General features: G+C 40.2%; 1 protein-coding gene across 20 annotated transcripts in view; it reads right to left on the reverse strand.

Moving 5' to 3' along the window:
* The window catches only part of CAST (calpastatin), a 111184-nt gene that overhangs the window by 7607 nt on the left and 76418 nt on the right, over positions 1-27159 (reverse strand). For 19 of the 20 annotated variants that reach the window (XM_077863837.1, XM_077863832.1, XM_077863831.1 and 16 more), the window contains 14 exons: positions 24432-24515; positions 23226-23273; positions 22004-22099; positions 20240-20335; positions 16397-16498; positions 15789-15872; positions 14197-14247; positions 13968-14039; positions 9208-9306; positions 7504-7611; positions 5948-6037; positions 4710-4754; positions 4192-4284; positions 2903-2974 (listed from right to left, as the gene is read on the reverse strand). In XM_077863837.1, the coding sequence (XP_077719963.1) occupies positions 2903-2974; positions 4192-4284; positions 4710-4754; positions 5948-6037; positions 7504-7611; positions 9208-9306; positions 13968-14039; positions 14197-14247; positions 15789-15872; positions 16397-16498; positions 20240-20335; positions 22004-22099; positions 23226-23273; positions 24432-24515 (1140 nt within the window). The remainder of the gene's footprint in view (positions 1-2902; positions 2975-4191; positions 4285-4709; positions 4755-5947; positions 6038-7503; positions 7612-9207; positions 9307-13967; positions 14040-14196; positions 14248-15788; positions 15873-16396; positions 16499-20239; positions 20336-22003; positions 22100-23225; positions 23274-24431; positions 24516-27159) is intronic. The other variant, XM_077863887.1, reaches the window with a different exon arrangement.

Below are 27159 nucleotides of genomic sequence, written 5' to 3' on the forward strand. Positions count from 1 at the left end.
AGTCAGCTCTGTGACTTCTGTTTGGCACTTTGTCATTATTCTAGTCTCTTGAAGTTCTCATTTCCTTTCTCAAATTGAGTGAGCATTTCTTTTTTTTTTTTTTAAGATTTGTTAGAAATTGTGTGGTGGGGAGAGGGGGGATCTCAAACAGACTCACCACTGAGTGTGGAGCTGATGCAGGGCTTGATGCCACAACCATGAGATCATGACATGAGCCGAAATCAAGAGTTGGACGCCCTGATGAGCATCTTCTTAACTATTCTGTTGACCTCTTCATCAGGTAAATCTCTTATGTCCATTCTGTTTTGTTTTTTTCCCCGAGGTTTGATCTTGTTCTTTTGATTTGGAGCTTATTCATCTACTGCTTCATTTTCCTTGACTCTGTATTGGTTTCTATGCCCTAAATCAAACAGGCACTCTCATAGTCTTGAAGGAGTGTCCTCATGCAGGAGATGAACCTTATTTTTCAACCCTGTCCTAGCAACTTGGTTGTCTCTCAAACCTTTGTGATAAGCTACTTGGTCAATTTTATTTTTACTGATTCTTAGTATTTGAGAGCATGCCATGATCTGTCACAGTCCCTAAGGGGAGGATCTCTGTCAGCACCTAGATTGAAGCTGATTGGAAGCCACGGCCTTACATACCATCTTTTAAAGAAGGCACATATATACAGTCCTGTGAGACCACAAAATAAATCCTGCTGGCTTGCCATAGCCCAGTGATCTGGGCCAGCAGGCTGGAGAGGGGGTGTCTCTTGGGTGGCAGTCACAAAAGCTAGGTCTCCAGATCAGTATGAACTGCTTTCAAGGAGATTCTGATGACCTGAAGTGAAGCAGGGAGAGACTAGAAAGATGGTGTTTACCAGGTTCTGGCCTGCCAAGTATTTAAGCAAGCCCCTAACCCTCAGAACAATGCATAAAATAAGCCATTATACCTTTCACAGAAAGTCTGGGTGCTTTTCAATTGGCTGCCTCACCTGTGCTCTCAAGCCCTTGAGAAAATTTCTCAGATCAACTAAAGCCTTGTGGGTCTTGTGGACACAAGCCCCATTGGATTTCAACATTAGATATTTGTGGACTTATCTCTCAAATGCAGATCTTAATATAAGGTGGGATGCCCAATATGGGGTACAAATCCTTTGCTCCCCAGAAAGAAGCTGTGGGTTTCGAATTTCCTTTTTATTATGGGTCATGGTGCCTGGAGTTGGGTTATGGTGAGATTGTGTTCCTGTCTGCCTTCCTGCATTTGATCTGCTCTCATTTGCTAGGTAAGTAGTAGTCGCTCAGCTAGTTTTGGGGCTTTTTTCCACAGGACATAATTGAATATGTAACTGTAGTATGTCCATGCAAAGAAGGTGAGTTCAGGATATTCCTATGTCACCATCTAGACTTCGAGTTTTCAAGCAGGTAGAGTAGTTTTTAAAGCTGTACATTCACCTTCTCGTTATAGTCAGAGGACCATAGTAATAACCCTTTAAATCATATGTTCTTGGAATAGGAAAGGATCTAGAAGTTGTCTCATCCAACAGTTTGAGTAATTTTAATAGCAACCTCTCAATAGTTTGCCTCCATTAATGTCCAGCCCTAAGAATCTGGACCCTGTAACTTTTAAGTAATCTCTACACTCACTCACAACCGCAAAGCCTACATACTCTACTGAGCCAGCCAGGTGCCCCTGGACCCTGGAACTGCTACTCACTAGTGTAAGTACATCATTTTTCATGTTGCTCTAGAAAGTAGAACTAATACTCCTCCCTCACAGGTGATGTCTAATGCATATCGTGGCTCTTAGAAACCCTCAATAGTATACAGAATTAGAGAAAATCTACTTCCAAGTCCTAAAGTTTATACCAACCACATTCTCTGGCATTATCTCCCCTGCTGCCACCACCACTTTAACATGTCTAAATTTGCTATGGTTTTTATAGTGAATAAATCAAATTGTTGACTTTTTCTTAATGGTATATATTTTTATATCTGGTGATTTAGATTTGACGAAATACACTATATGAACCTGTACTGTCCATGTGTTACATACAAATGGAAATGTGCTGTAGGCAATTTAAAGTGGTGGTGGTATGGATCCTTAGAGAGGGAAAAGTATAAAAAAAATTCACCCTTCCCAGTATTTGCCAAAGGCTCAGTCCATCACAGCCTCAACTTACTGAGAGATTGAGTAAACTAAGGATTGATACGGGCCAATGAACTAGCAACCAGCATGTCATTGCTGATGGCAGGCAGGGCTCAAGCAGAGGAAGCAGGATGTTTGAAGGAAGAGAAAGGATGGAAGGAATTGGGCTGTAGGCAGAATGGCTTTTAAGTTGGAGAATTGCTTTTAAAGGGGTGAAAGAACTAGAATATGTTTATAATACAAGAAAAAAGACAGAAGATACTGGATTATTGACCCTTCGGAGAGAAGGGCCAAATGAGGGCAAACAGAGGGGAGAAGGACCTTGGGGATTCTGTGTTGGGTGGCCTCAATTTTCTCTTTGAAGTTGAAGGCAAAGCTAACTGCAGACAGTTGGGGGGATACAGTTGGAAGTGAGTTTGAGGAAAGTGGAATTTGGGGTAGGAGAGGGCCTACATTGATTATGGGCTAGCACAGACAGCTTAGCTGGCATTGCAAACCATAAAATTAGAGTGGGTTCATCCACACTTTGTGCGACAAAGAAGGGAAATGCAAGAAACTTGAATTGTGGTAAGAATGAACATTTAGATTTCTGAAGTACCACATACTTTTTATAAGTCTCTAAAACTTGAATTTCTTTAGCAAAAAATGCTATGGGATAGATGGTGCTTAAACGATTATTCTGAAAAGATTCCCAGTTAGAAACTGAACGGTTAAAAGGATAAATGCCACTCCATGTAATTGCTACTTTGCAGTAATATTTAGTGCTGTTTACCTTTGCAGAATCCTTTGCTTTACCCCTATTCTTCGGTGTTTTGGAGCTGGGAGCAGTTCTCTTGGCTTTGTCCTAAAGCAAAGGAAATGTAATGAGGTTATTGTTATCAGTCCATTGAGGATAATTAAACTTTTCTATGTATATTCAAAGTTTTCCATTATTTAAGGTAGAAGGTAAAAAGATTAAAAATACAGAATTCCATGAGGAATTTTGCTCACCAAAACAGTGCTTGCTTCTGGCAGTATTGGTTTTTATGTGCCAACAGAGCAAAAATGGGATACTGATTTTCAGTGTTATGAAAAAAAAATTTAACAAAAGAAATCATCACAGAGACCTGGGGCAAGTCTTGTATAAAAGTCCTGTTCATCAAAAAGGCATTATTTATCCAGGAGTGGGAGAGAGGATGCTGAAGTAGTCTAGAAATTAACTCACCCACCATGGGGAGAACTGACAAATCACTAAGATCAAAGCCATAGCACACGGATCTACAGTATTAATTCATCTGAAAATGACAGGGGCACTCAATTTTCTATTTATATAAAATTGTAGTTATAGGTAAAATGCCACACACTCACTGTACCACCTATTTTTCTTTTTAATTGACCTTTAATCACGTCTTGAGCACCTGCTATGTCACAGGAATTTTGCTAATGCTGACCAGAGCTGCCGTATAAAGCACAAAGCTCACAGGTGTAATCACAGACCAAGTGTATCCCAGCGTGCAAGATGGCATGCAGGAGAGGTCCTTGACCTTGGCCTGGGAAGGGAGAAGCAGTAAGAGGAGTCTTCCTGAAGGAGTTGATGCTTGATCTGGGCCCTGAGGGAGGGACAGGGGAATCAGCCAGCCGGGCCCTGGCAGAGAGGTGAGGAAACCCCAGAAGGCAATAGCCATGCGAAAGTATGGGGCAGGTGGGGTCTGCTTTCATTTGAAAGGAGCAGTGACAAAGAATTATTGTCAAACACTGATAGTGTGGTGCTCAAACATGATGGCTATGGAGATTAAAAACACTTATGGAATAATAAGTAATGTATTAAATATGGACTTGAACTTATATGTGTGTGTATATACACATATTTATATTTATACATATATGTATATTGCCTGAAATAATGAACAACCATGTACAACATATACAGAGGGGAAAAGATAAGTATGCTCAATAATGGTGACAGGGTAGTATAATGATGGTTTTTTTTTTTTTTTCAAGCCCTCTATGGCATCATTGCATTCATGCTGCGGCCTACAACTCTATGTATGCAAAGAAAGTCCCTGTGAAGAAGTATAGTACCTCTGCTGTGTTCTCTGAGGCTTCTGTGGGTGCAGGACAGCTGTCGAAGTCGCCTGACAGGGCATCGATGGGGTCTTTGTCATCTTCAGGCTTCTGAGAGAGTAACAGAAATAATGGTCAGTGAAGGAGCACCAGGCCAAAATATACCCTAAGAGACATTTTTCCACTGCACTGAAAATAAGATATTAAAAGAAAAAGGAGACTTTGCTGACATCCTCTTCCTAAATTAAAACATGAAGATCCTAACAGCTTTACTTTCTTCAATACTACTTTACTTTATACAAGTTTGCTGAGTATCGAGCCTCAGTTGTTCAGTCTGAACAATGGGTCTAAATGTGCTCCTGTGAGGCCTAAAAAAGAGAGATTACACCCACCCAATCACATATGCATGCCTTCCCATTGTACCAAACATGGGGCAGCCATTCAATAAATCTCAGATTTCTAAAATGCAGAATAAAGTTTAGCTAGAATGAAAAGGAAACCTTTGCTTATAGGAAACATGCCGCCGTGGGGTTTACCTTTGAGTCCTTGGTTTTCTTGGCAGGTGGCTTTCCTGGTTTACCCTTAGGAACAAGGCAGATTATTGGTTAAACACAGTTGTTTGTAAAGGTTTACTCAGGTGTCCTCAGCAATTGTGGAAGCTATGGTCTAATGCCTTGCCTGAGATGCAGTGGAGTGTAGGTGTGCAGTAAGTGATAAACCTTACAGTCTGGTGGTTAGAAGTGAAGGAAACCATTCTTTAGGAACTTTCTGCCATCATGTGTTAGACTTCTACTCAGACTATTACAAAACGTAACTTGTGTTTTTCTGTCTTATTGATAAAAGCTCATGATACTTTGGAAGGATTTCAAGGGCCTGGATGGCATAGATTTTTTTTTTTTTTTTTTTCAGGATTACAAGTATGACTTATCAGGGACTTCACCCACATACACAGACAAGGACATTAAATAATGCTTTTCCCGGGGAATAAAAGCAGCAAAGCTGCTAGCAGGGTCCAGAACTGCTATCTTCAGGAATATAGAATGCACGTAAGTGGAACTGATTTCTCTGAGACGCTGAAGCAAACCCTTCAAACCACGGAGTCCTCAAACCCACCAAATGAATTAGTACAGAATGGGGAGGATGTGATTTAGGCTGCCTTGCTTCTCTCTGAACAGGCCTGGGAAAGATTATTTATCATCGAACAGACGTGTAACGAGGAGCCGAAAGGGAAGGGTATAAGCCTGGCTGACCTAAGAAAAACTGGCTTCGTGTTAGAGACAAACGGCCCAAGACTTGACAGGGTATATCTAGATACAGAAAGAGGACTTGGGACTAGGACTATAGTTTTGCCCCCCTTTACTCTGAATAGGGGTGCGGGTGGTCCAGAGGAATAAAGGGGCCTTATTTATTTGCCCTATTAGGCCAGTACTAGCTCCTTTGTCTGCTTCAGATTACAACTATTATTTTTTAAAGCATTTTCTTGCAACGAGAATTTTTCTGCGCACCTGCCCTGGAATCCATGGTAAGCATCAGTGAGTGAATGAACACTCTTTATACCACAGAGCCCAGGACGGTGAACATCAAATGATACTGGCTCGAATAAATATCAGCCAAACCCTAAACAAGCTGCTCATGAGAGACACATTAAAAGCCCTCCATCATGGGATATTTTTATGCTCTGGTTAAAGTGTACCCCTCCTGTTCATCGCAAGTGAGATTTGAATTTAAGCAGCTGTGTGCTACATGCCTAACCTAGACATATGCCTTCACTTACCTCATCGTTATCCAAGAGGTGTCTATATTCAGGGGGGATGGTGTCGTCTCTTTCTCCCAGCTTGTCTCTGTGTTCAGCTTTAGCTCTTTCCTATAAACATGGAACAGATAAAATAGTCACTCCTTCAATTAGACAATCCTTTCTAAAATGCGGCCTTACGCATTTATTCTAGTTTCCCGAAGCAAAGTCTATTTTCTAAGTAACAACAAAATGGATGACTTTGACAACTCCTTGGTGGGGGGAAAAGAAAACCCAAAAAAACCCAGGTGCTTTGACATGTTGATCCACATGTGAATTTCTACCTGTATTTTAAGATAAATGATGAAATATTTATCCTTAGAAACCATGGAAAGAGATACAACCCAATGGTATAAACTATCTAATGTCCTGATGGGAGTTTCACTATTTTTTTTAATTTTTATTTATTTTTAAATTTTATTTATTTTTTCATGAGAGACATAGAGAGAGAGGCAGAGGCACAGGCAGAGGGAGAAGCAGGCTCCATGCAGGGAGCCCGATGTAAGACTTGATCCTGGGTCCCCAGAATCACATCCTGAGCTAAAGGTGGCGCTAGACCGCTGAGCCACCCGGGCTGCCCAGTTTCACTCTTTAAATAAAAGGATCAAGTCCCTGTACCTTGATATTTAGAAAGGAAGTATTTACAACTTGGACATTTACAAGCGACCCTAAAGGACCAGCACACTGAACTGATTGTTTGAGCAGGGGAGGGGGGAAGAAGAACGTGCTGTAAGGTAAGCAGCGCCTACATCGCCCTGCACAGATTCAATGACATTCAGTCCCCCCCTCCCAGGAGCAGGGGGGAACAGGCTCTTTTTTTCTGCCTCATTACTTCATTTTTCAAATAGAGTTCAAGTTCACATTGATGTTCCTGTAACGGGTAGAATCAAGAACTAATGATGCTTTGAAATGCCCTGGGACGTCCCTCTGGCTGGTCACTTAGTTCCTGGTTCCAAGCTAAACGGATCACTTGGTACCACACATCGTTAGTGTGAATAAGCACCTACTCCTGCTACAGAAGGTGTAGAGCTAACTGTGTGCCTTGCGGACACGCCTCTACACCGTGCTGACTCCTGGCCCAACACTTTAGGGGTTTGAACCCCAAGTTAGGATGGCTCAGGAGGCTTCTAGGGAAAACCTCTGACAGATGGGAAACCTTTGCTCTTACATGCACAGACTATGTCATCCTAAAAAAGGCACGCATTTCTGGGTCGTATAGATCATACATGCTTATTAGCAGATAAAACCAAGAAAAGCTACTGTGGGAAGAGCATGAAATTGAAGCAGAGCTGTTCTCTTCCATCATCACTAAGTCCGGTCTCAGCAACAGGACATTTGCCTGAACGTGTGCCCCAGCGTTAGTTCTCATTGGGGTGATATATTCAACAAAGTTTAGAGAAGGGAAAAAATGAGACTTCAGTGATCATATTGTTTGCTAAAACTCCCAAGTCAGAAGTGGGGTTTTTTTCCCCGTCTTATGTGCATGATAGGATAGTGTAGGCTATAAAAACCTTAAGTTTCACGTATATATTTTTTACCTTGACTTTATCCTCTATCGGCTTGTTCTCATCTGGATCAGGCTGCCTTTGTCCCAGACTGTCAGAAAGTTGGTCCAAAGCATCGTCCAGTTCTTTGTTGTCACTTTGCTGAGAAGTCACAATCTGAATTAGTCACTGGTTAGCCAAATCTGGCCCTGCCACTGCCACAAAGACTCCTAAACTCATGAGGTCCTCAGCAAGGAGATGGGCAGGCCCTTGAGGGGTACTCCCTCTCCTAATGTTTCCCTGTCAACATTCCCATGTGCTTGTCTACCCTACTCTACCCCCCAGATGCCTCTCCTAAGGAAAATTTAAAAAATTGGCCCCTCCAAAAAATAGGGGGTTCCTGGCCTGTTTTCCTGGAAAATGTGCCTTATGGTGGGTTCAGTGTATGCAACACTCCTGGTGACAGTCTGATGTCCTCCTCAGGGAAGAGCACACATGAATTATGACACCTTATTTCCTGATTCCCTCACGTATTCCTTTAAAGATTTATACTGAGTTTGAGGTCTTCAAATGAAATATTAACTAAAACTAGACTTTCTGATGGGACCCGGGATAGGAAAAGTGTCCTTCTAAAACCTACTTGGGAAAGGCATGCAGGCCTTGTACTGCAGATGCTCACCCCTCGCCTCAGCCAGGACAGGACCCTGGGAGGACCTCACGGGAGTATTTTGAACTGCAGGGCGACCGGCAGCCTGGGTTATTAATGATGCTGCCTTTCTGTGCACAGGCACTTTGGTCCTTGTGGGTGGACACACACATACATGGCGTTTTACTGGTTTTAAGTGTTTTTGTTAGAGCCCAGGATTAGAGCTGTTAACGGTGGAGCTACCCACGCAGAGTCTGGGCTTTGTCATTTGGGCCTCTGGATATTTTCAGATGATCCCGAGGCTGACCAAACAGGATGAAAATTTGTTCAGAATCTCCGACTACAGCACGAAGCAAGCTTTGATGCTACATCAAAAGGAAAGTAGGCCTAGTTGACTTCACTAAAGCTACTTCATCTCCATCTAGCAAATGAGGCACTTGTTCTCAACCAGAGGAGATGGGGATCTGGTTTAGGGCAATCTCTTTGATGTGGTGTGGTCTCCTCGCTTCGATAATGTATAATTTGGTACTGCACAGAAAATTAATCAAGGAAGTCTGGGAAGGCTTTGGTCCCACACTCTTGCCTCAGAACATGTAAATAATTAAAACAGTACTGATGCTGAGGTTTTGATACTGCTAACATGAAAATGACAAAGTTTTACTGCTCTGAATGGAGGAAAACAGCTCTTCCATGACATTTTTGAATTTTCAGGAGAAAGAGCTCCAACACTGAGCAGTTCTGTAAAATAAACTTGAGGTTCAAGTTATAATGGGTAGTATTTATAGCATGTGTCAGGAAAAATATAGAGGAGGAGAAAATAATCAGGAAAGCTGAAGAATCTGTTAAATCTAGTAATTCGAATATATACACAATGTACACTACCGCTTTTCAATTCCAATAAAACAACAATACTATTAAGATCCTGGACCGTGCGTAAAATACTTCCTAAACACTTTGTTTCCAATATTCTGTTATCTTCCCAAGATCGCCAGCCTTATCTCTTCTAAAACAGAACATGCTTTATCTTCCCAATGATTTTGTCTAGTTTCATTCCCATTACTCCCTGTCTTCTTGTTGCTGCTGCAAAAACCTATTTCTAAGATGCTGCTTACCACAGTATCAGGGGGTAGACCAGCAGAGTGCGTGGTTGGAGCTGGGGTTTGGGAAACCACTTCAGAGATGACAGCAGGAAGGTTAGCCTCTTCAAATTCCTTTTGTAAAACAAAAAACAAAAAACAACATATATATATATATCTCAGTAATATATACAAAACTATGTCTGCAATGCCATGATTTAAATTTTTTTAAATTAAAAAAAATTTTTTTTTTTTTTAAGATTTTAAGGGACCTCTGAACACCCAACATGGGGCCTGAACTCACAAACCCAAGATCAAGAGTCACATGCTCCACTGACTAAGCCCTTTAAATACAGTTTTTTAATACAGCTTTATTACTATTTATTCTCTTCAAATGGATGCAAAATAACACATAATCTTAAAAGCAATTTTTAATTCCCGTTCCTCCTCCATAGTTGCAGTTCACACCATCTCTCCTGATTCCTATTCATATTTATTAATCCCAATGTTCAAAATGGTTTAGAGTTGCATGGTTTGTTTACACATTTCTTGGTGTACATTTAGGTTGTTTGCCGTTTTTCAGCTTTCTTCTTTGTAATTAGTTGCTCTGTATAAATTCCAACAGCAGTTCTTTTCAGGGGGCTGGCTATATCCTGCCAAATTGCCGTCCCTCTCCAGAGTTGCTAGAAATTCATTCTGTGAAAATCAATGAATGAGCATGCTTGCTTTTCAGGGCCTTCCTTGCCTCAATTAGATAGGCTACATATTTTTATTTTTTTTAAGTTTTTTTTTAAATTTATTTATTCATAGAGACAGAGAGAGAGAGAGAGAGAGAGAGAGAGAGAGAGGCAGACACACAGGCAGAGGGAGAAGCAGGCTCCATGCAGGGAGCCCGACGTGGGACTCGATCCCGGGTCTCCAGGATCACGCCCCGGGCCACAGGCAGCGCTTAACTGCTGAGCCACTGGGGCTGCCCAGATAGGTTATATATTTTTAATTCTGATGATATAGGAGTGTTGCCTTAGACCTGGTATATGCTGTGTGGTTTCAGTGTTATTTTTTCTTAATGTTAAGCAGTGTATTATGCCAGAATCTTTCTGAAATAAAGATTTATTCTCCTTTAAAAAATACATTAAATCCTATATGTTCATTTCTCAATCTTTTCCATTGACCTATAGCTTTGCATTCTGAATAAGAATTGAATTTATTATCATATAAATCAAACCTTATATCTAGTTGAGCTCATCTTCCTTAAAAATACTGAAAAATGCTTTTCTGTATTTTTTCATGTTTTTATGCATTTGCTTTTCAAACATTTTAGGATAATTTTATTGAATTATGTAAGATACCTTATTGCTATTTTAAGTTTAAAAGCTGACTTATAAAAAAAATAAAAACTGACTCATGAAATGTCTAGAGAAATGTCATGATTCTTTAAGGACACGGAGTAAAACTATCTTAAATGTTTTAATTTCTTCATGTTCTCATTTTTCTGTTCATCTCTTGCTCTTTTCTTTAATTTCTGACATCTCATACTAACCATATTTTCCAATCTGTTACTGATGTACCCAGCATGCACAATGTGGTATCTACAAAGGTGGTACCGACAACTAGGGATATCTACAAATACACAAATACTCTTTTTTCATACTTGTCATTTCTTTTTCATGTGCTGTTACCGATTCTTCATATACTATTAAGCAGAAATAACAATAAAATCAACTTTTAATACTTTGCTTTTTAAAGGAAATGCCTCTAGCTTAATTCTGAATATTTGATTCTTGAAGTTAAATAAATACTCTTTAATACATTAAGGGACAGTCTACTTTTTAAAGGTATTTATTTAAAATATGACTGTATGTGAAATTTAAAATACATCTTTTTTTTTTGGAAATACAATTCATCGTTCCTATTGGATACACTACTATGCTATAGGGAGTTTCCCTGATACTAAATAAATCTAATTTCTGACAGTGCTAAGTAATTAATTTAATAATTTTATATTGTTTATTAAAAATTATACATCTACAGATTTAAGTGACTTTAGTTATTAATGCTATATTAATCAAGTTTTAAGATTAAAATCATCATTACTTATAGAAGCAACTATGTAGGCTAGTTTTTGAGCCTATATTTATGTCGCACGGGACTATCTACTGTTAAACATTTAAGAGTCAATTTTAAACTTCCCTTGGAAGCAAAGTCTGAAAACAGTTCTAATCTCTTCAGTTTTTCTTTTGTTTAGGTGCTTTGAATTGTGTGCTTCACATTGTTTAAAAAAAACTATTGCACATAGTGGTTTTTAATAATTCAGTTGCTATCGTGTACTACTTATGTCTAATTTTCAGTTGCTATCGTGTACTACTTATGTCTAATTTTTAAATTAAATTTTATTGATAAGATTTTTCTGTATTATTTCTGCCAATGTTTTGTTTAAAAATGTTAGCCATTCACAATACCCAAATGTTGATTCTTATTACACTCATTTATGTTCTCATTTTAAAATCTAATCATATTTTATTTATAAGATTTTTTTTTCTTTTACAGTTGTTGAAATCTTATAAAACTTTAGTTATTTCAAATCAAGCAACTGTGGGCCAGTTTAGTCTCAGACTGTGATTTTCATCTACTACACTCAATTGCTACTTTCTTTTGTGTGGTTACTTTATAAAAGCTTATTTAAATGTAAAATAATAGCTTATTTATAATAATAGCTTAAATTTGAAATTCAAAATCCAATAAACCTTTGGTTAATCAGATTTCTCTTTTCCTCTATTATTGATGAAGGTATTTATGATAATGTATCTCATGAATACTGCCTTGGCTGCTTATCAAAGATTTGGATTTGCCTGGCGCCTGGGTGGCCCAGGTCATGATCCTCTGATCCTGGGACTGAGCCCCACCTCAGGCTCCTGCTCAAAGGGGAGTTGGCTTCTCCCTCTCCTCCCTGCTCACACTCTCTCGTTATCTGTTGCCATCTCTCTTTAACATCTTAAAAAAAGACTTTGATTTGCAAATGTTTTATATATGATTTTTTAAATAGTCTCTTAGGAATTTACTTCTTGATTTTAGTGATGGGATGTTTCAAAATCTCTAAGATTTTATTTATTTGAGAGAAAGAGAATGAGACAGCACAACCAGGGGGGACAGTAAAGGGAAGGTAGAGGGAGATGCAGACTCCCAGCTGAGCAGGGAACCGGATGCCAACGCCACAGAGCAGGGCTCCATCCTAGGATCCTGGCATCACAACCTAAGCAGAAGGCAGACACTTAACTGGCTGAACCACTCAGGTGCCCCTAAATTTCTCTTTTTATTTTTATTATTTTTTTTTAAGATTTTATTTATTCATGAGAGACACAGAGAGAGAGGCAGAGACACAGGCAGAGGGAGAAACAGGCTCCATGCAGGGAGCCCGATGTGGGACTCGATCCCAGGACCTGGGATCACGACCTGAGCCAAAGGCAGATGCCAAACCACTGAGCCACCCAGGCTGCCCTAAATTTCTCTTTTTAAATAGAATTTCTGTTTTATTGTGATCAAAGAACATGGTCTGCACAGCAGGCACTCCTTTATATTTGAACATTAATCATGAGTCAGAATATGATACTTTTCCTCCAAAGTTCTTGGTACTTTCCCCCAAATAATTTTTTATTTTGACCTTTTTCATTTATCATAATTGGTTATTTCTACTTTGTTCACGATAGACACTAACAAATTTTTCCCTTTGCTAGATTAATTTTCTAAGATTAGAATTTTTTAAAAAATAGTTTATCTCAAGTCATTCCATTGCTATACATCATCTTGGGTGGGCATAAAAATTCACTGTTACATTTTCTTTGAATTTCTAAAAGAAAAATCCTCATTGTTATAATAATAATACAGATGGTATGAAGAAGGGAATACGGGCTCCCCCTAATTTGTTGTTTTGCATCACTGTGAAGATATGATTCCACATTCCTGGGATACTGCTCACTTTATATTCTTCCCTAAATCAGGACTCGGGAACCTCTGTGTAATATAATCTGTTAGTATGGAGGAGGAAGAGGGGAAGGTCATGGAATGGAGTGGCTACAACTGCCTGGAGATGGTGCTTTCATAGGGGTCAAGTGCACTGGTTAGTAATCCCTTCTTTGAAGGGTTTATTGCTTCATCCAGTCCAAAAACTGAGCTACTTCAAGGAATTATTTTTACTAATAGCTACTCATTCTGTTGCTCAACTGATACACTGTCTATGCCACTGTCCACATACGAACCTTGTAAATCGATAGCACAGATCCCACAAAAAAAGTTTGGAATTACATCAATCTGGGTACTTCAACAGACTTAAAATAAGTTTCCATATAAATAAGCTAGAAAAGTCCTATAGTAGAGAAACCTGCTTACCATGTCCCAACATTTCCTGAAATTTTTATGAACAGAATTCCCTTTGAGGAACTATCTAGTCTACACAGAGATAAATTTCTTAGGAGACAATTATGGAAAATGATAAATTGTAGAAATACCAACAGGTAAAGTTACTTGAAATGTACTTTTGGGTAAATTCAGTTTTAAGTTCTCTTTTCGTAAGTACACTTGGTAAAGAATACATGCTCATTGGTTTAATTAGTTACAGTGTTGCAAATATCCACGGTCCTGGGACACTATTTCATGATAGAACACATTTTTCATGGTTACAGTGGGGTTGAGGCCCTTTAATTTTGTGACTGTTTCCTCAGCTCCAATGTCAGAGTCACTACTTTCCATTTATTTTTGCCACCCTACAAGCAAGGAAATAAACCCAGGAGTTTCAGACTTACAAGAGGTGAAGTGTTTGAGGAACCAGCAAAGTCCTTGGACAAAGCATCAAGAAGGAAGTCTTCACTCATGGGCTGTAAGAATCAGAAAACGTATCAATAAATGCCACCTCGTCAAAGGATGTCACTATTTATTGCTCATCAACTTATTAAAAAGAAAGTTACGCCCTTCCACAATTAACAATCAGGGCCAAGTAAGAAAAATATACTTAGGGAAAATTGTCTTGCTTACTAAAAGCGATTCCTTGGGCACTTTTGGCAGGAGTGGTTTTCCATCTTTATCCTATTTGGGAGAGAAAAACATGATTTATCCTGGGGGATTTATCCAAAGTATGAACCCTTGTACATAGTGTAAGGCATCTACAGGTTAGACCTGATGTTGTGCATTATAAACAGATTCATCATTTCAGGAAAAAAAAAAAAAAAGAGTCTCTCACCAGAGAATATGCTCTAATGACTTCATGTCAACAAACAGCTCACATATCAGGCATGCCCTAGGCATGGGGACTATAAAACCAACCGTGCACAGCTTGTGACCTCAAAAACCCACAAACTAGTGCAGCAGAAAAATATGTGAGTGGCTGAAACAGTGTGACACAAGGTGCTGTGACAGGGCACTTACAGGACATGATGGGAGCACAGGGATGCACCCCTCATGTGCTTGGGGGATGGTCTTCACCAAAGTTGCCTGAAAACTGGTTAATTTTATGCCTATGTCTCTGCCTTTCCCTGTGTCTCTCATGAATTAATAAAACCTTTAAAAAAAACAGTTAATTTTATAGGCAATACATCCAACTCCTATGCATCAATGCTGTGTGACACTCTGAGCACTGTGGATACCACAGAAGCCAGGATACACAAAATTCTTGCCCTAAGGAGCTCATCCTTATGGCTCAGATGATGCCAAACCTCACATGCCTCTTAGGGCCGCTTCTGAGAAACAGGACAATTAAAACATTTGAAGCTTTTTAGTAAAGTTCATAAAAGAATGGTAAGTCCAATTTATCCATATATACAAAAATAGGTGCAAGGCTACCTATGTACGTAGTCGTATATAAATGCACATAAATACATATACAGGGGATCCCTGGGTGGCGCAGCGGTTTAGTGCCTGCCTTTGGCCCAGGGCGCGATCCTGGAGACCCGGGATCGAATCCCACGTCAGGCTCCCGGTGCATGGAGCCTGCTTCTCCCTCTGCCTATGTCTCTGCCTCTCTCTCTCTCTCTCTCTGTGTGTGACTATCATAAATAAATAAAAATTAAAAAAAAATACATATACACTTAGTTGAATATTCTCATAAGTAGTAGCATCTTATGAAGAGGACTGATATTTGTTCTACGGTCCATGGCGTGTGTCCCCGTTCAAGTGATCACACTTCAACTACAGATACATAATGGAGTCTCCCCCCTGTGTCACTTGTTTCTGTACCATCTGTACTTTCAAAATAAAGACATTATTCTACTTAATGTTAAACAGGCTTCCTTCCTTTTTCAATATATATCCAAGAGCTGCAAATTTTTCTCCATAGAAAATAATTATTCCTCATTTTGGTTTTCCTAGTTACATAAAGGTTGTCTAAGTTAGTCTTTCTTTCTGGCATGGTAACACACCATGTCATTAAATGAGAAAAAAATTAGGTAGCTTAGGCATTAGGTGTTTTTCACTTAAGGGAGGAGTGAAAGGTCACTGAGGAATATTTTCCAGCGTCATACCCGGTATGCCAACGGAGTATTAACCAACTATTTGGCATCTGAAACACTAAAAACAAGATCTTTCCATTTCAGGCCTATTTCCGTGTCCCTTTTTTAGGTTTTTATGTTTACCTTGACCTCTTCTAATCTATAATCAGGAGGAATTGTTTCTTCTTTTTCACCAAGTTTTTCACGATCCTCTTCCTTGGCTTTCTCCTGCATTAAAATTATACCATTTTCATTATTAATATATCTCCATGAAGTGGATGCCTAAGTGCCTACATCTGAGATAACTCCCCTATTAGGCCAGAGCATACGATGGCCAAATGTACAGAGTTCCCACAGCAACCTCAGCTTTCTCAGCCTCCCCTGCTTCTGTGGGCTCAGATTCCACCATTACGCCTGTTGGGCTAAAAGGCAAGATGCGGAGGAGGGTGGGCACCTGCCGCTTCTCCCAAGACTCCTGGGCAGTGGGAATGCACACGGCCCACGTGAGAGTCAGGGCATGCACATGGCCCAGGTGTTTGACTAACCTGAGTGGCACGCTATCCATCCACTACTATAGCACAACGTCGATGCTTACCCCAGTTTAGATTATCAAATGGGGATGGGATGTTCCCTAATAGATACAGCCAGTCGGTTATGTGTTGTAGGGAAAAAAAAAAAAGGTGACTAACTTAGTTGGGGACTGTAGATCATCAGTGTTAGCTACTTTCTAGAAGTGACTGAGCCGCTATTACCTTGACTTTATCTTCCACAGGCTTTCCATCTCCTGGATCTGCTTCCTTCTTCCCCAGGCTACCAGCCAAGGCTTCTACAGCATCATCTGGCACCATGCCTTCCTAAAAGGCACATTCGTAGATACACTAAGTAGGTGGTTAATCACTCCTTTTAAAAGAGAGACTACATCAGGCAATTCAGAAGGGCACAACCTTATCTCAGGTCTAGATAAGAAGTACATGTCATCTTTTAATCATTTGATTACCAACTGAATTAGAATCCATGTCAAAGAAACCTGAAATGTTAAAAATTAGACCTTATGTTTCTTATGGTAAGCAGTTAGTGGGTACAGCATGTATTGAGACTGAGAAACTCCAATAATCTAACCCAGTGACTTGGTTTGGAAATAAGATCATGGAATGGAAGCAGAAAGCCAGCAAAGAAGTGATTTTTATGGTGATCCTTCTAGAGATGGAGCAGGAAAGATTTTCAGAAAGGCCTATGAGAGGACATTCTTCCCAATGCTCTATGAAATAAGCCTGGCCCTTCCCGGAGGTGGTGGCCTCAGCACAGCCTCTGCTGAGACACAGAAGCTTGTGTTCCTCCCGTGGCTTCTACTGGTCTAGGTGGCTTCATGCTGACTCAGGTGACTGCCTGTGTCCGACCAACCTGAGTGGCACAATGGGGATGGTCCACTTGGGGTCCCACCGTTCAAAAGCAAATGTGCTCCTTTGTGATGCAGTGAGCTCCCACCATGCTCATATTCAAAAGGAAACTGGGGGAAGACAACATACGTGATACAAAGGAAAAATAAAGGGAAAACTATGTTTGGGCTAAAAGTTAGGAGTCGATCTGACTTTTCCCAAATCACAGGTCATGATCCATACATTAATGGTGCATGAAAATCAATTCAACAGTTTACGGGTGGGGCTTTTTTTTTTTTTAATGAAAGGATAGAAAACAGAATGCATCATATAAAACAAGGATAAGTACTATTCATTAAACTGTTTTTTTTTTCTATTCATAGATATTGGGTTGAAGTAGCAATGAATTTCTTATTGCAGCTTTTGGTCAAAGTATGAAAGCTGCTTCTGAATTTCAAAGTCTCCGAAGTTTATTCCTATAAAATTCTATGACCTCACGCGGAGTGCATGTCTGATTATTGGAGTAAAAGTGTCTTTCTGTGGATATGCCTTAACCATGAACGTAAATAAGAAAAGTTTTTCTGCTTAGTTGCATTGCAAGAGAGATCCCCAACGAGGGTATGGAACCTGAGTGGAAGGGGATTTATCACCCTCTAGTGGTTGGACCTGCATAGACTTTATTCCCAGGAGCAACAAAAATCCCTGATTTATCTAACTTGTTTGCAATTCGGTCTAAAATGCAAGAGGTGCAGTGACCAAAGTCTTAACCAAGCAATTGGAATTGTTAGCTTGATCTAAGACAAGCTCACACGTTGAGCTCAGCTTTCTCCTACTCTCTGCTATAGGATCCTTTAAAAACTACAACTTCCTGTTAAGCCTGCTCCCATGGCCTCAAGAAATAAACCAAACAGAAGCAGCAAAGTTAGGAGACACAGCACTCTTAAGAATGAAGCAATCTGGGGGCGTCTGGGTGGCTCAGGCAGTTAGGAGTCTGCCTTCAGCTCAGGTCATGGTCCTGGGATCCTAGGATGGAACCCCATATCCTCTGCATGGGGCTTCCCATTCAGCAAGGAGTCTGCTTCTCTCTCTCTCTCTCCCTCCCTCCCTCCCTCCATCTCTCCACCAGTCATTCTCACTCTCGAATAAATAAATAAATACTATCTTTAAAAAAAAATAAGAAACAAAAGAATGAAGGACTCTGGAAACAGGACTAAGAAGTGAAACTTCAGTATCTGTAATATTTCATGTTGTCAAATTCACAACTAGAACTCAGGTTTCTGCATTTCCTCAATAAACTTTCTTTTTACGTGAACAAGAACCATACAGGACACACATTCATCTCCTTCCTCTGCTCTTTGATTCTTTTTGCTCACTAATCCTCGAGTCCATCTTGGGTCCTCTGACCTTTGTCATACTCCGCAGCTATTCTTTCTGGCGCCCATGGGTGTCACAATTCCAGGAATGCCAACTAACTTTGGTGATGGTAATCTCAGCAACCGTGGTCCCTAGAGCTGATGGAGCAGATGCCCAGAAAAGATCATCAGAGAATGGAAAAACAGAGCCCTTTTGTGTGCACTGAACATCGATGCTTGGCGGCCCTACAGTCAAGGTAAAGTGGGAAAGGAAGAGGAACCCTTAAAGGCACGGGAGGCAGAGGGCACATGTTTAGGTCACAGAGTTCTGCTCTGGAATGTTGGCTATTGTCTTTTTTATTCCACTCACCACCACCTCTGTTCTTATTTCCTTCACTGTGTCATCCCACATTCTCTCCTCCTCTCCTAGTCTTTACCACCATGGCCTGTGGCTTCATTCCCACCATGTCCAAGTTCTGGAGCATGCCCAGACACCTCAAAAAAAGAGGTTGAGTCCTGTGTAAGGCAGGAGGGACACCCTGGACTTTTTTTTTTTTTTTTTTAAGATTTTATTTATTTATTCATGAGAATGAGAGAGGCAGAGACACAGGCAGAGGGAGAAGCAGGCTCCCCACAGAAAGCCTGATGTGGGACTCAATCCCAGGACCCTGGGATCATGACCTGAGCCAAAGGCAGATGCTTATCCACTGAGCCACCAGGCATCCCAAGAGAGACCCTGGACTTTGAGGGGATTTTCCGTTAGCAACAGGAACGTCCTTGGCAGGAAGCAGCCACTTCAGGGCACCCAGGAAACATCCCACAATTTCTTGACCCCCTTTACTCAAACTAAATGCACTAAACCCAAGTACAACACGTGCTTTATCCCTTTTTGCTGGCCTGTCCTTAGCTCACTGGTCTCCCCAGGAAAACAGTGCTACTCCCCCTTCTCAGTATGATCATGCCCTCCCTTCTATATTTCCTAATTCCTCCTAGGGGTGGATCCCTTCACCCTGTTCCTCCTGCCCTTTTCCCATATGAGAAAGACCAAAATGTACTGTAAAAAGCTTCAGATTTGGCTATAGCCACACTCGATGCTGAGGTAGCTCAGAGCAGGAGCCTTATTTATATCACCGAGGCTCTGAAAAGTTAAGTGGATTGTTCAAGGCCAACTCAAAGCTTCGTTTCCCTCATCTGTAACACAGAGGTGATCTATCACGCAGGATTCATAATGTCCTTGTGAAAGTTTAATACAAAGATACTGTAAAGCTTCTACAAGTTAACTATTCAGAGTACAGATGCACTGAGTCTGTAGTAACACAGCACAGCTCCACCAGCTGTTACTCAACTACTGAATTGCCACACTTGATACAACGGTCAGAAATGAAATGAATCCACGATCAGTGGATGAGCGTCTGCCACACTTGATACAACGGCCAAGAAGAAAATGGAAAGGAATGGATTCAACCTCCCTTCAGGTAGGAGTGAGGAAAAGTCATGACGATATTGGTGCAGATGATTCCACTAGGAGAGTCAACAAAAGATCACAGCAGGCTATCCGTGAAACTCCAAGTAGGCTTGAAAGATGTGGGAAAGTAAAAGAGCATGAGTACCCACAATAGCTGAGGAGGAAGAAAGACTTTCAGACGCTGAATGAAAAACACAGCTTGCAGCAGTTTAATTAAAAAGTTAAGTCTAGCCTGAATTTGTAGCATACCCCGAAGCCAAAAGAACAGTGGATGCTACAGCCCTAAAACATTTCCTTATTTTGTTAGAATAAAATAATACGTGGTAACACACAGTAACAAGTGCATGGGAGGAAGAACATTACCCTCTCAAGACATCGCTCCACGCCCTGAGGATCACTCACCAAGGTAGGTGGCTTGGGCGGTGCCGACTGTATGCTACACATGGAGGTCCGAGGCACAGCCTCGCTCACAGGAGTTAGGGGGGCAGCCTGAGATTCCTGAGGGGAGGAGTACAACGAAGAGTTTTTAGAAAAAACTGGTTAGTAAGACTGCACAACAACGCACGAACAATACGCTGTCCTACATTATATGCTGCTATGAGCATGACTTTCTTAAATGCCGAAGGATTGCTGAATAGTGAATAAATCAAGGCATGTTGTAACTCTTCTACCATTATTTCAACTTGGTTTTACCTCTTACCTTAGGTAGGTTACTTAACCTCTCTGAGACTCAGTTTCCACATCTGTAAAATGAGAACAATGATAGTACCTACATCTCAAGGGTCAACATGAGGCTTTAAATGAGATAAAACATGTCCAGTGCTTTGCATACTATCTGGGAACACTGTAAGCTCAATAAAATTAGCAACTATTATCATTTATATTATTTTCATAGAATATACAATAATATGCCAACTATGTAATGTAATGCTTTATATATAAATCCATCTCTTTTATATACTTAAGAGCACCCTATCAATTGTAAATAGGAAGGTACAAACGCAAGGAAGTAATACCATCCCAGGGGTTCGCAAAGTATGGTCCCCGGACCAGCAGCATCAGGACCTTGCTACAAATGCAAATTCAACTACTACTATGGAGATTCTGGAAGTGGGGCCCAGCAATCCATGTTTTAACAAACCCTCGGGTGATCCTGGTACTAAAATTTGAGAACTGGGCTATCTTATTTTATCACAAGAGTAAAATTTCAAACAGTTTTTAATCCAGACACAGAAGTTGATCCTAATGTAAGGTGCTCAGTAGATGATCATTAATAGGGGACTATCTCTTCTTTCAAGGAACTTGCTATTTAGTTAAAACTATGTATGCATGTCAGAGGTGAAGACCAAGACAGCTAACACCTTGCTTGTCATAAATATCTTAACAGGGATATATAAAGAATAGACCCCTGCGTGTGATGTATTATGCTTGGGAAGGTGTGGAAAAGTGGGAAGGTTCGGGGAGGGAAAAGCAGGAGACAAAGACCATATTTCAGCAGAGCTTTAAAGGCATGACTAACATTTTAGATGGTTGGGAATTAGGATGGAACATTATTCCATAAAGAAGGACCACATGAGAAAAGCCAAGGACGCGCGCGCGCACACACACACACACACACACACAAGCACTTACTGTCACAGTTTAGTATTTGGAGGACACACCTTGGGGTAAGGAAGGCAGCTGGGACCAGAACACAGGAGCAGGGACTTTTATTGGGTGGGGAATGGGGAGGTTGTGAGAGTGGGAGCAGGGGAATGATGTGACTACCAAGACGCCTAAGAAACAGTAATTCCGGCAGAGAGATATGGGAGGGACCAAAAGGAGACTGCCAACAGGGGCCCCAACCGTCCTGAGGTGAGTGGTGATGACAACTGTGACTAGGTCCGTTACAGAAGGATGAACAGAAAGGAAAGCACGGTTGTGCTTGCTCCCCTGAAGGCATAATTATAGGACTTCAATTGTGTAAGACTATCAAGGTCTCTTTGGGAAAAGCAAGCACATCTAGAAAAAGTCAAGATGACAACTGCGTGTAAAAAAAAAAAATGGCATAATGGGTCTCTATCAACTTCTTCATGCTAAAACAGTTTGGGCCTCGCATTCTTAAGAGTATGGAACAATATTTTAAAAAAACACAGAACTAGAGACCTTTACTTTTGAGAAACATACTTCTGTTTTTTCAGTTGGCTTAGACTGTTCTCCTTTACTTTTAGGCTGGTTAAAATCTTCTGAAAGCTCATCAATGAGTTCTGATTCACTCAGGGGCTGTAATAGAAGAAACACTACATTATTAAGGGACTATATGTTTGTTATAAACAAGTTTTTCATACAGAAGTATTTTTTTTTTTGTTAACACATATTAGGCCATATTTTAGGATCTAAAACCAAAATTCGTATTGGGGATGTTTTAAAATTTATCTATGTAAGATAAACGTCATGCAACAACCAAGGAATACCAGACACCTGAATACCACAGAAATGATTCGCTTAGTCAAGAGTTTACTTCGATTTCTGAAGAATTGTGTTCAAATAAAACTGCCAGTTCTTTTCAATGAAGATCCATATAAAAGCTTTTTTCTTATGGGATTTTTTTTTTTTTTTTTAACTATTTCCTAATGACTTCCTTCTGAATAGCTCAGGAGACAGAGATCATATACTCCTTTCCCATGACTGTGTGGGATCTGGGCAGGAAAGTTCTCCTATCCCTAAGTGCTTCAGATGAAATTCATTTAGAGCTTGTGGAAATTTTGATTAATACCAGTCATCTATAGCTGTAGGTGATTGGGATGCCGTGCCTCTGTCCAGGACAGCCTGAGTTTTGGGGCACTGCCCTTGCTATTTTCTAGGTGTGTGACCTTGGGTGACTTGCATAACCTCTCTGCCTCTCAGTTTCCTCACATGTAAAATGAGAATGATAATAGCACCTTCTTCATCCAACAAGCACCCAAAGAGGTAACGTATGAAAGGCAATCGATATGGTGTCAGGCACAGAGTAAGTGATTAATAAATGTTGCTGCTTATTGTATCCTAACAGCTAAATATGCCGCTTGATACCAACTTAAAGCAGTTATAGAATCATTAGAGTATCATGACATCACAATTACAATCAAACTCTGAAGTGCAAACAATCTAATTTGAGGCTCTCTTGACATCAGCTCCTAAAGTCCAATGAATGTCACCTAGAAAACTGGTAACATTCTCGTAATAATTCATGAGGAGAATCATCATGAAAATATGTGAAAAAGTCAGTGATAGGAGTGTCGCCATCACAAGTTTCCCTCTCTCCAATACTAGGTTGGCATTAAAGTCTCCACGGTGAAATCCTGTCTAAATTATCTCAACTTATACTTTACAGTGCTTTTGTTAATTATCAGAAGAATCATTTTCTAACCTTGGATTTTTCTTCAGGCTCTGGCAATAGAGGTTTTCCATCTTTATCCTGAAAATAAGATAGAAAATTCACTGAAAATGAAATAGAACATTTCGTTTTCTTGTCCCATTACGCTTGTTTTAGGGAATTCCAGGATATGAGAAGACAGATTGGTTTTTTCTTCCTTATATTTGAGTGATTTGTTGAGTGAATTTTTTTAAAAAAATTTTTTATTGGAGTTCAATTTGCCAACATATAGCATAACACCAAGTGCCCCCCTCAGTGCCCATCACCCAGTCACCCCCACCCACCACCCACCTCCCCTTCCACTACCCCTTATTCGTTTCCCAGAGTTAGGAGTCTCTCATGTTTTGTCACCATCACTGATATTTTCACTCATTTTCTCTCCTTTCCCTTTATTCCCTTTCACTAATTTTTATATATTCCCCAAATGAATGAGACCATATAATGTTTATCCTTCTCCGATTGACTTACTTCACTCAGCATAATACCCTCCAGGTCCATCCACGTCAAAGCAAATGGTGGGTATTTGTCGTTTCTAATGGCTGAGTCCATTGTATACATATATTTGAGTGAATTTCTTATATTTGAGTGAATACATCCTCAGGCTTTTTTTTTTTTCTTTTTCTTATCAAGTATTAGAATAAAGATTTGAGCTATTAAAAAAAAGTCTCCTTTCTCCAACCCAGGGTGAAGAGATAAATCTCATTCCTACAATTCTGTTTTTGTATTCTGGAGACGTGTAATCCAGACTCTTTCTAAAACTGAGAAACCTTCCATCAAGCATTGGTGTATATTTTTTCAAAGATAAATTACAACTATAGGAGTCGGTCCACCATCCTCATTTTAAACCAAAGCCAACAACAATAAAACCACCTTAACTGAGGAGGTAAATAGTTGTACATTCACATCTACCCCTTAAAAGGTCTATGCTGCTCTTATCTATACGGCAGTTCTAGAAAACAATATTCCCGAATTGATCCTTGGGCTTTAAGGTTAAGGACCTACGTCGTGCATCACTGACAGCTGTAACACTTGCATTTGTGTGAATTTGAATGAGCACACGGTTACCACTTAGGAAACTATCCCTTAACTAACTTTAGAGAGTGGGGTTTTACATGGATATGAACTGGGTCAGACCCAACAAAACATGATGTGGAGGCAAGAGGAGGATTATGCTGTTGGGCACTGCGGCTAACAACGTACCGTAGCTGGTTTTAATCTGTACTCTGATGGGACAGTTTCCTCATCTTCACCACACTTCTTTAGTTTCTCTTCTTTGGCTTTTGCCTGATGAAAATGGAGGGGGAGGGAATAAAACACAGAAACGTTGGTAATGCACGTGAAATAAGAGGATCTCGCTTTCTGGACTTCATGAGTGGTGTGGGGAAGATCCTATCAGATTCAAGTGCATCTGTGCGCCTTGTAAACTACAGAGCACAAGAGCGTGGTGAGCGCTGGCTGTGAGGAAGGCCGCGGTGGCCGAGTCACAAGATGGCCAGGAACCCTGGAGAGGTGTCCCTGCCCTGCGCTCAGCTGCTCTGTGACTGTGGGGAGCCACTGAGTCTTCCTTCAGCGGCAAAATGGGGCTACTGACACGTGTAAGGATCACTAAGGAAAAGCAAATAAAATATCCTTTGAGGCAGGTAAGCACAGGGCAGAGTTAGTAATTATTTTAATAGCCTCCGTCTGTCTTACTCAACACAGGAGTCATCGAAGGGGAGGAAACAATTAGTTCCCATGAATGTTAAAACACAGTTCAGAAACGAGAGGAGCATCTCATGGCACATCTTGACTGATCCATGGATAATACACTTTGCCTCTTTTGAAAGGACTCCCTTCTTTTTAAGTGTTCTTCTTTTAATTCCAGTGTAATTGGGCCACCTGGGTGGCTCAGTGGTTGAGTGTCTGTATGTAGCTCAGGGCGTGATCCTGGGGTCCTGGGATCAAGTCCCCCCTTGGGCTTCCCTGTGGGGAGGCTGCTTCTCCCTCTGCCTATGTCTCTGCCTGTCTCTCTGTGTCTCTCATGAATAAATATTAAAAAAAAATTCCAGTCTAATTAACATATAGGTTTACATTAGCTTCAGGTGTACTATATAGCAATTCAACAGTTCTATACATTACCCGGTGCTTATCATGTTATATGTACTCTTAATCCCCAGCACCTATTTCACCCATTCTCCCCTGGTGACCATCAGTTTGTTCTCTACAGTTAAAAGAGTCTGTTTCTTCGTTTGTTACTCTTTTTGTTTGCTTGCGTGCTTGGTTTTCTTACATTCCACATGACTGAAATCATATGGTATTTGTCTTTCTCTGAGTAACTTATTTCCCTAAAGTTTATACACTCTAGTTCTATCCATGATGTTGCAAATGGCAAGATTTCATTCTTTTTAATGGCTGATTAATCCATTTAATCCACTGTATGCACATACCTCATCTTCTTTATCCATTCCTCTACTGATGGAGACGGGCTGCTTCTAGAATTTGGCTATCATAAATAATCCCGCAATAAAAAAGGACTTCCTCCAACAACACTAGGACTTTACGGGATTACAGAACCATGAAAAACCGACTGCATTAGAGATGAAAGTGTACTTCTATAGTAGATCACTGGCTTCTAGGATATGACATTTGCATTTTAAACGACTGGTGACTGATGGGAAGTTCCATGATATGTAATAATTGGTTCCTCTATCAAGGCATGGATTTAAATCACAAAACAAGGGGCTCCTGGGTATCAAGTGGAGCATCATTTGGGAAATTCCTGCTCAACCCATCCCTCCACCCATACTTAAGAATTATAATTCTACACTGAATGATTAGATGATTAATTTAAAACATCTTAAGCACTTTTAGTGAGCCAAACACTCTCCTATGGTTTAGAATGACAGTTTTATTGTTCTATAAATTAACCATTCTCATTAAGGGATGATAGGTTTTGTTGTTGTTTTTTAAAAAATATTTCTAATTACATTCTACTGCAGCATACGGAGAAAGTCCTATTATGTAGTGGTATTCTCCAAACTCCAGATATTTGTGAGGTTTCCATCTGGAAAACAGGCTTTGTGAAAGTCAAGGGTCTCCTGTATCAGACTGTCTTCTCCAGGCTTGTGGACAATGAGGATCATGTGCACAGTGAGATCTGTTCTATTCCTGTTTGATCTTTATGTTCTTTACATGCCTGCACTCTAGGCATGTCTACTGAATTTAAATAGCATCCGACTAGGTAACTACACACAGAAATGGGGAAGATTAGTAAGGTATCATTATAGAATATTTATTTTATGTTATGATCTATTATAAAAATGATAAGTAGGCATGGATGTCTTCTCTGAAGCATTATGCAGTTTTTCCACAGAGACCTCTCTAGTATGGAATGTACTGGAGAGGCTCTGGACTCCTATAGGATATTAAACTTTATGACACTTATCAAAACATCAGACTATCCAGAAAGTATTACATTCACCATCAGGCACTAAAAGTTCAGCTTAAGAATCCAGAGGACTGGAAGATCTAAGGAAATATTTATACTTCGTACATAATTAAAAAGGAAAACTAGTGGAAAACTGCAGACGATAAAGTAGAAACTAATATAAAGAGTAGAAAGAACAGTTCTTTCAGTTAAAATTTTAGGAGTTTTCTGCTTGTGGTTGTTTTTTTTTTTTTCCATAGGGAGTGGAATACACGTATACACATCCCAAAATTAGTTATCCCAACTGCTTAAGAAGTTATTTTTATGCGACATTTTTAACTTCTATTTATCTATTTTTTTTTTAAAGATTTTATTTATTTACTCATGAGAGACACAGAGAAAGGCAGAGACAGAGGTAGAGGGAGAAGCAGGTTCTCTGCAGGGATCCCAGTGCGGGTCTCAATTCCAGGACCCTGGGATCACGATCTGAGAAACTCACCCACTGAGCCACCCAGGCACCTC

The sequence above is a fragment of the Canis aureus genome, chromosome 2 (genome assembly GCF_053574225.1).
Source record: "Canis aureus isolate CA01 chromosome 2, VMU_Caureus_v.1.0, whole genome shotgun sequence".
Taxonomy (NCBI): Eukaryota; Metazoa; Chordata; class Mammalia; order Carnivora; family Canidae; genus Canis; species Canis aureus.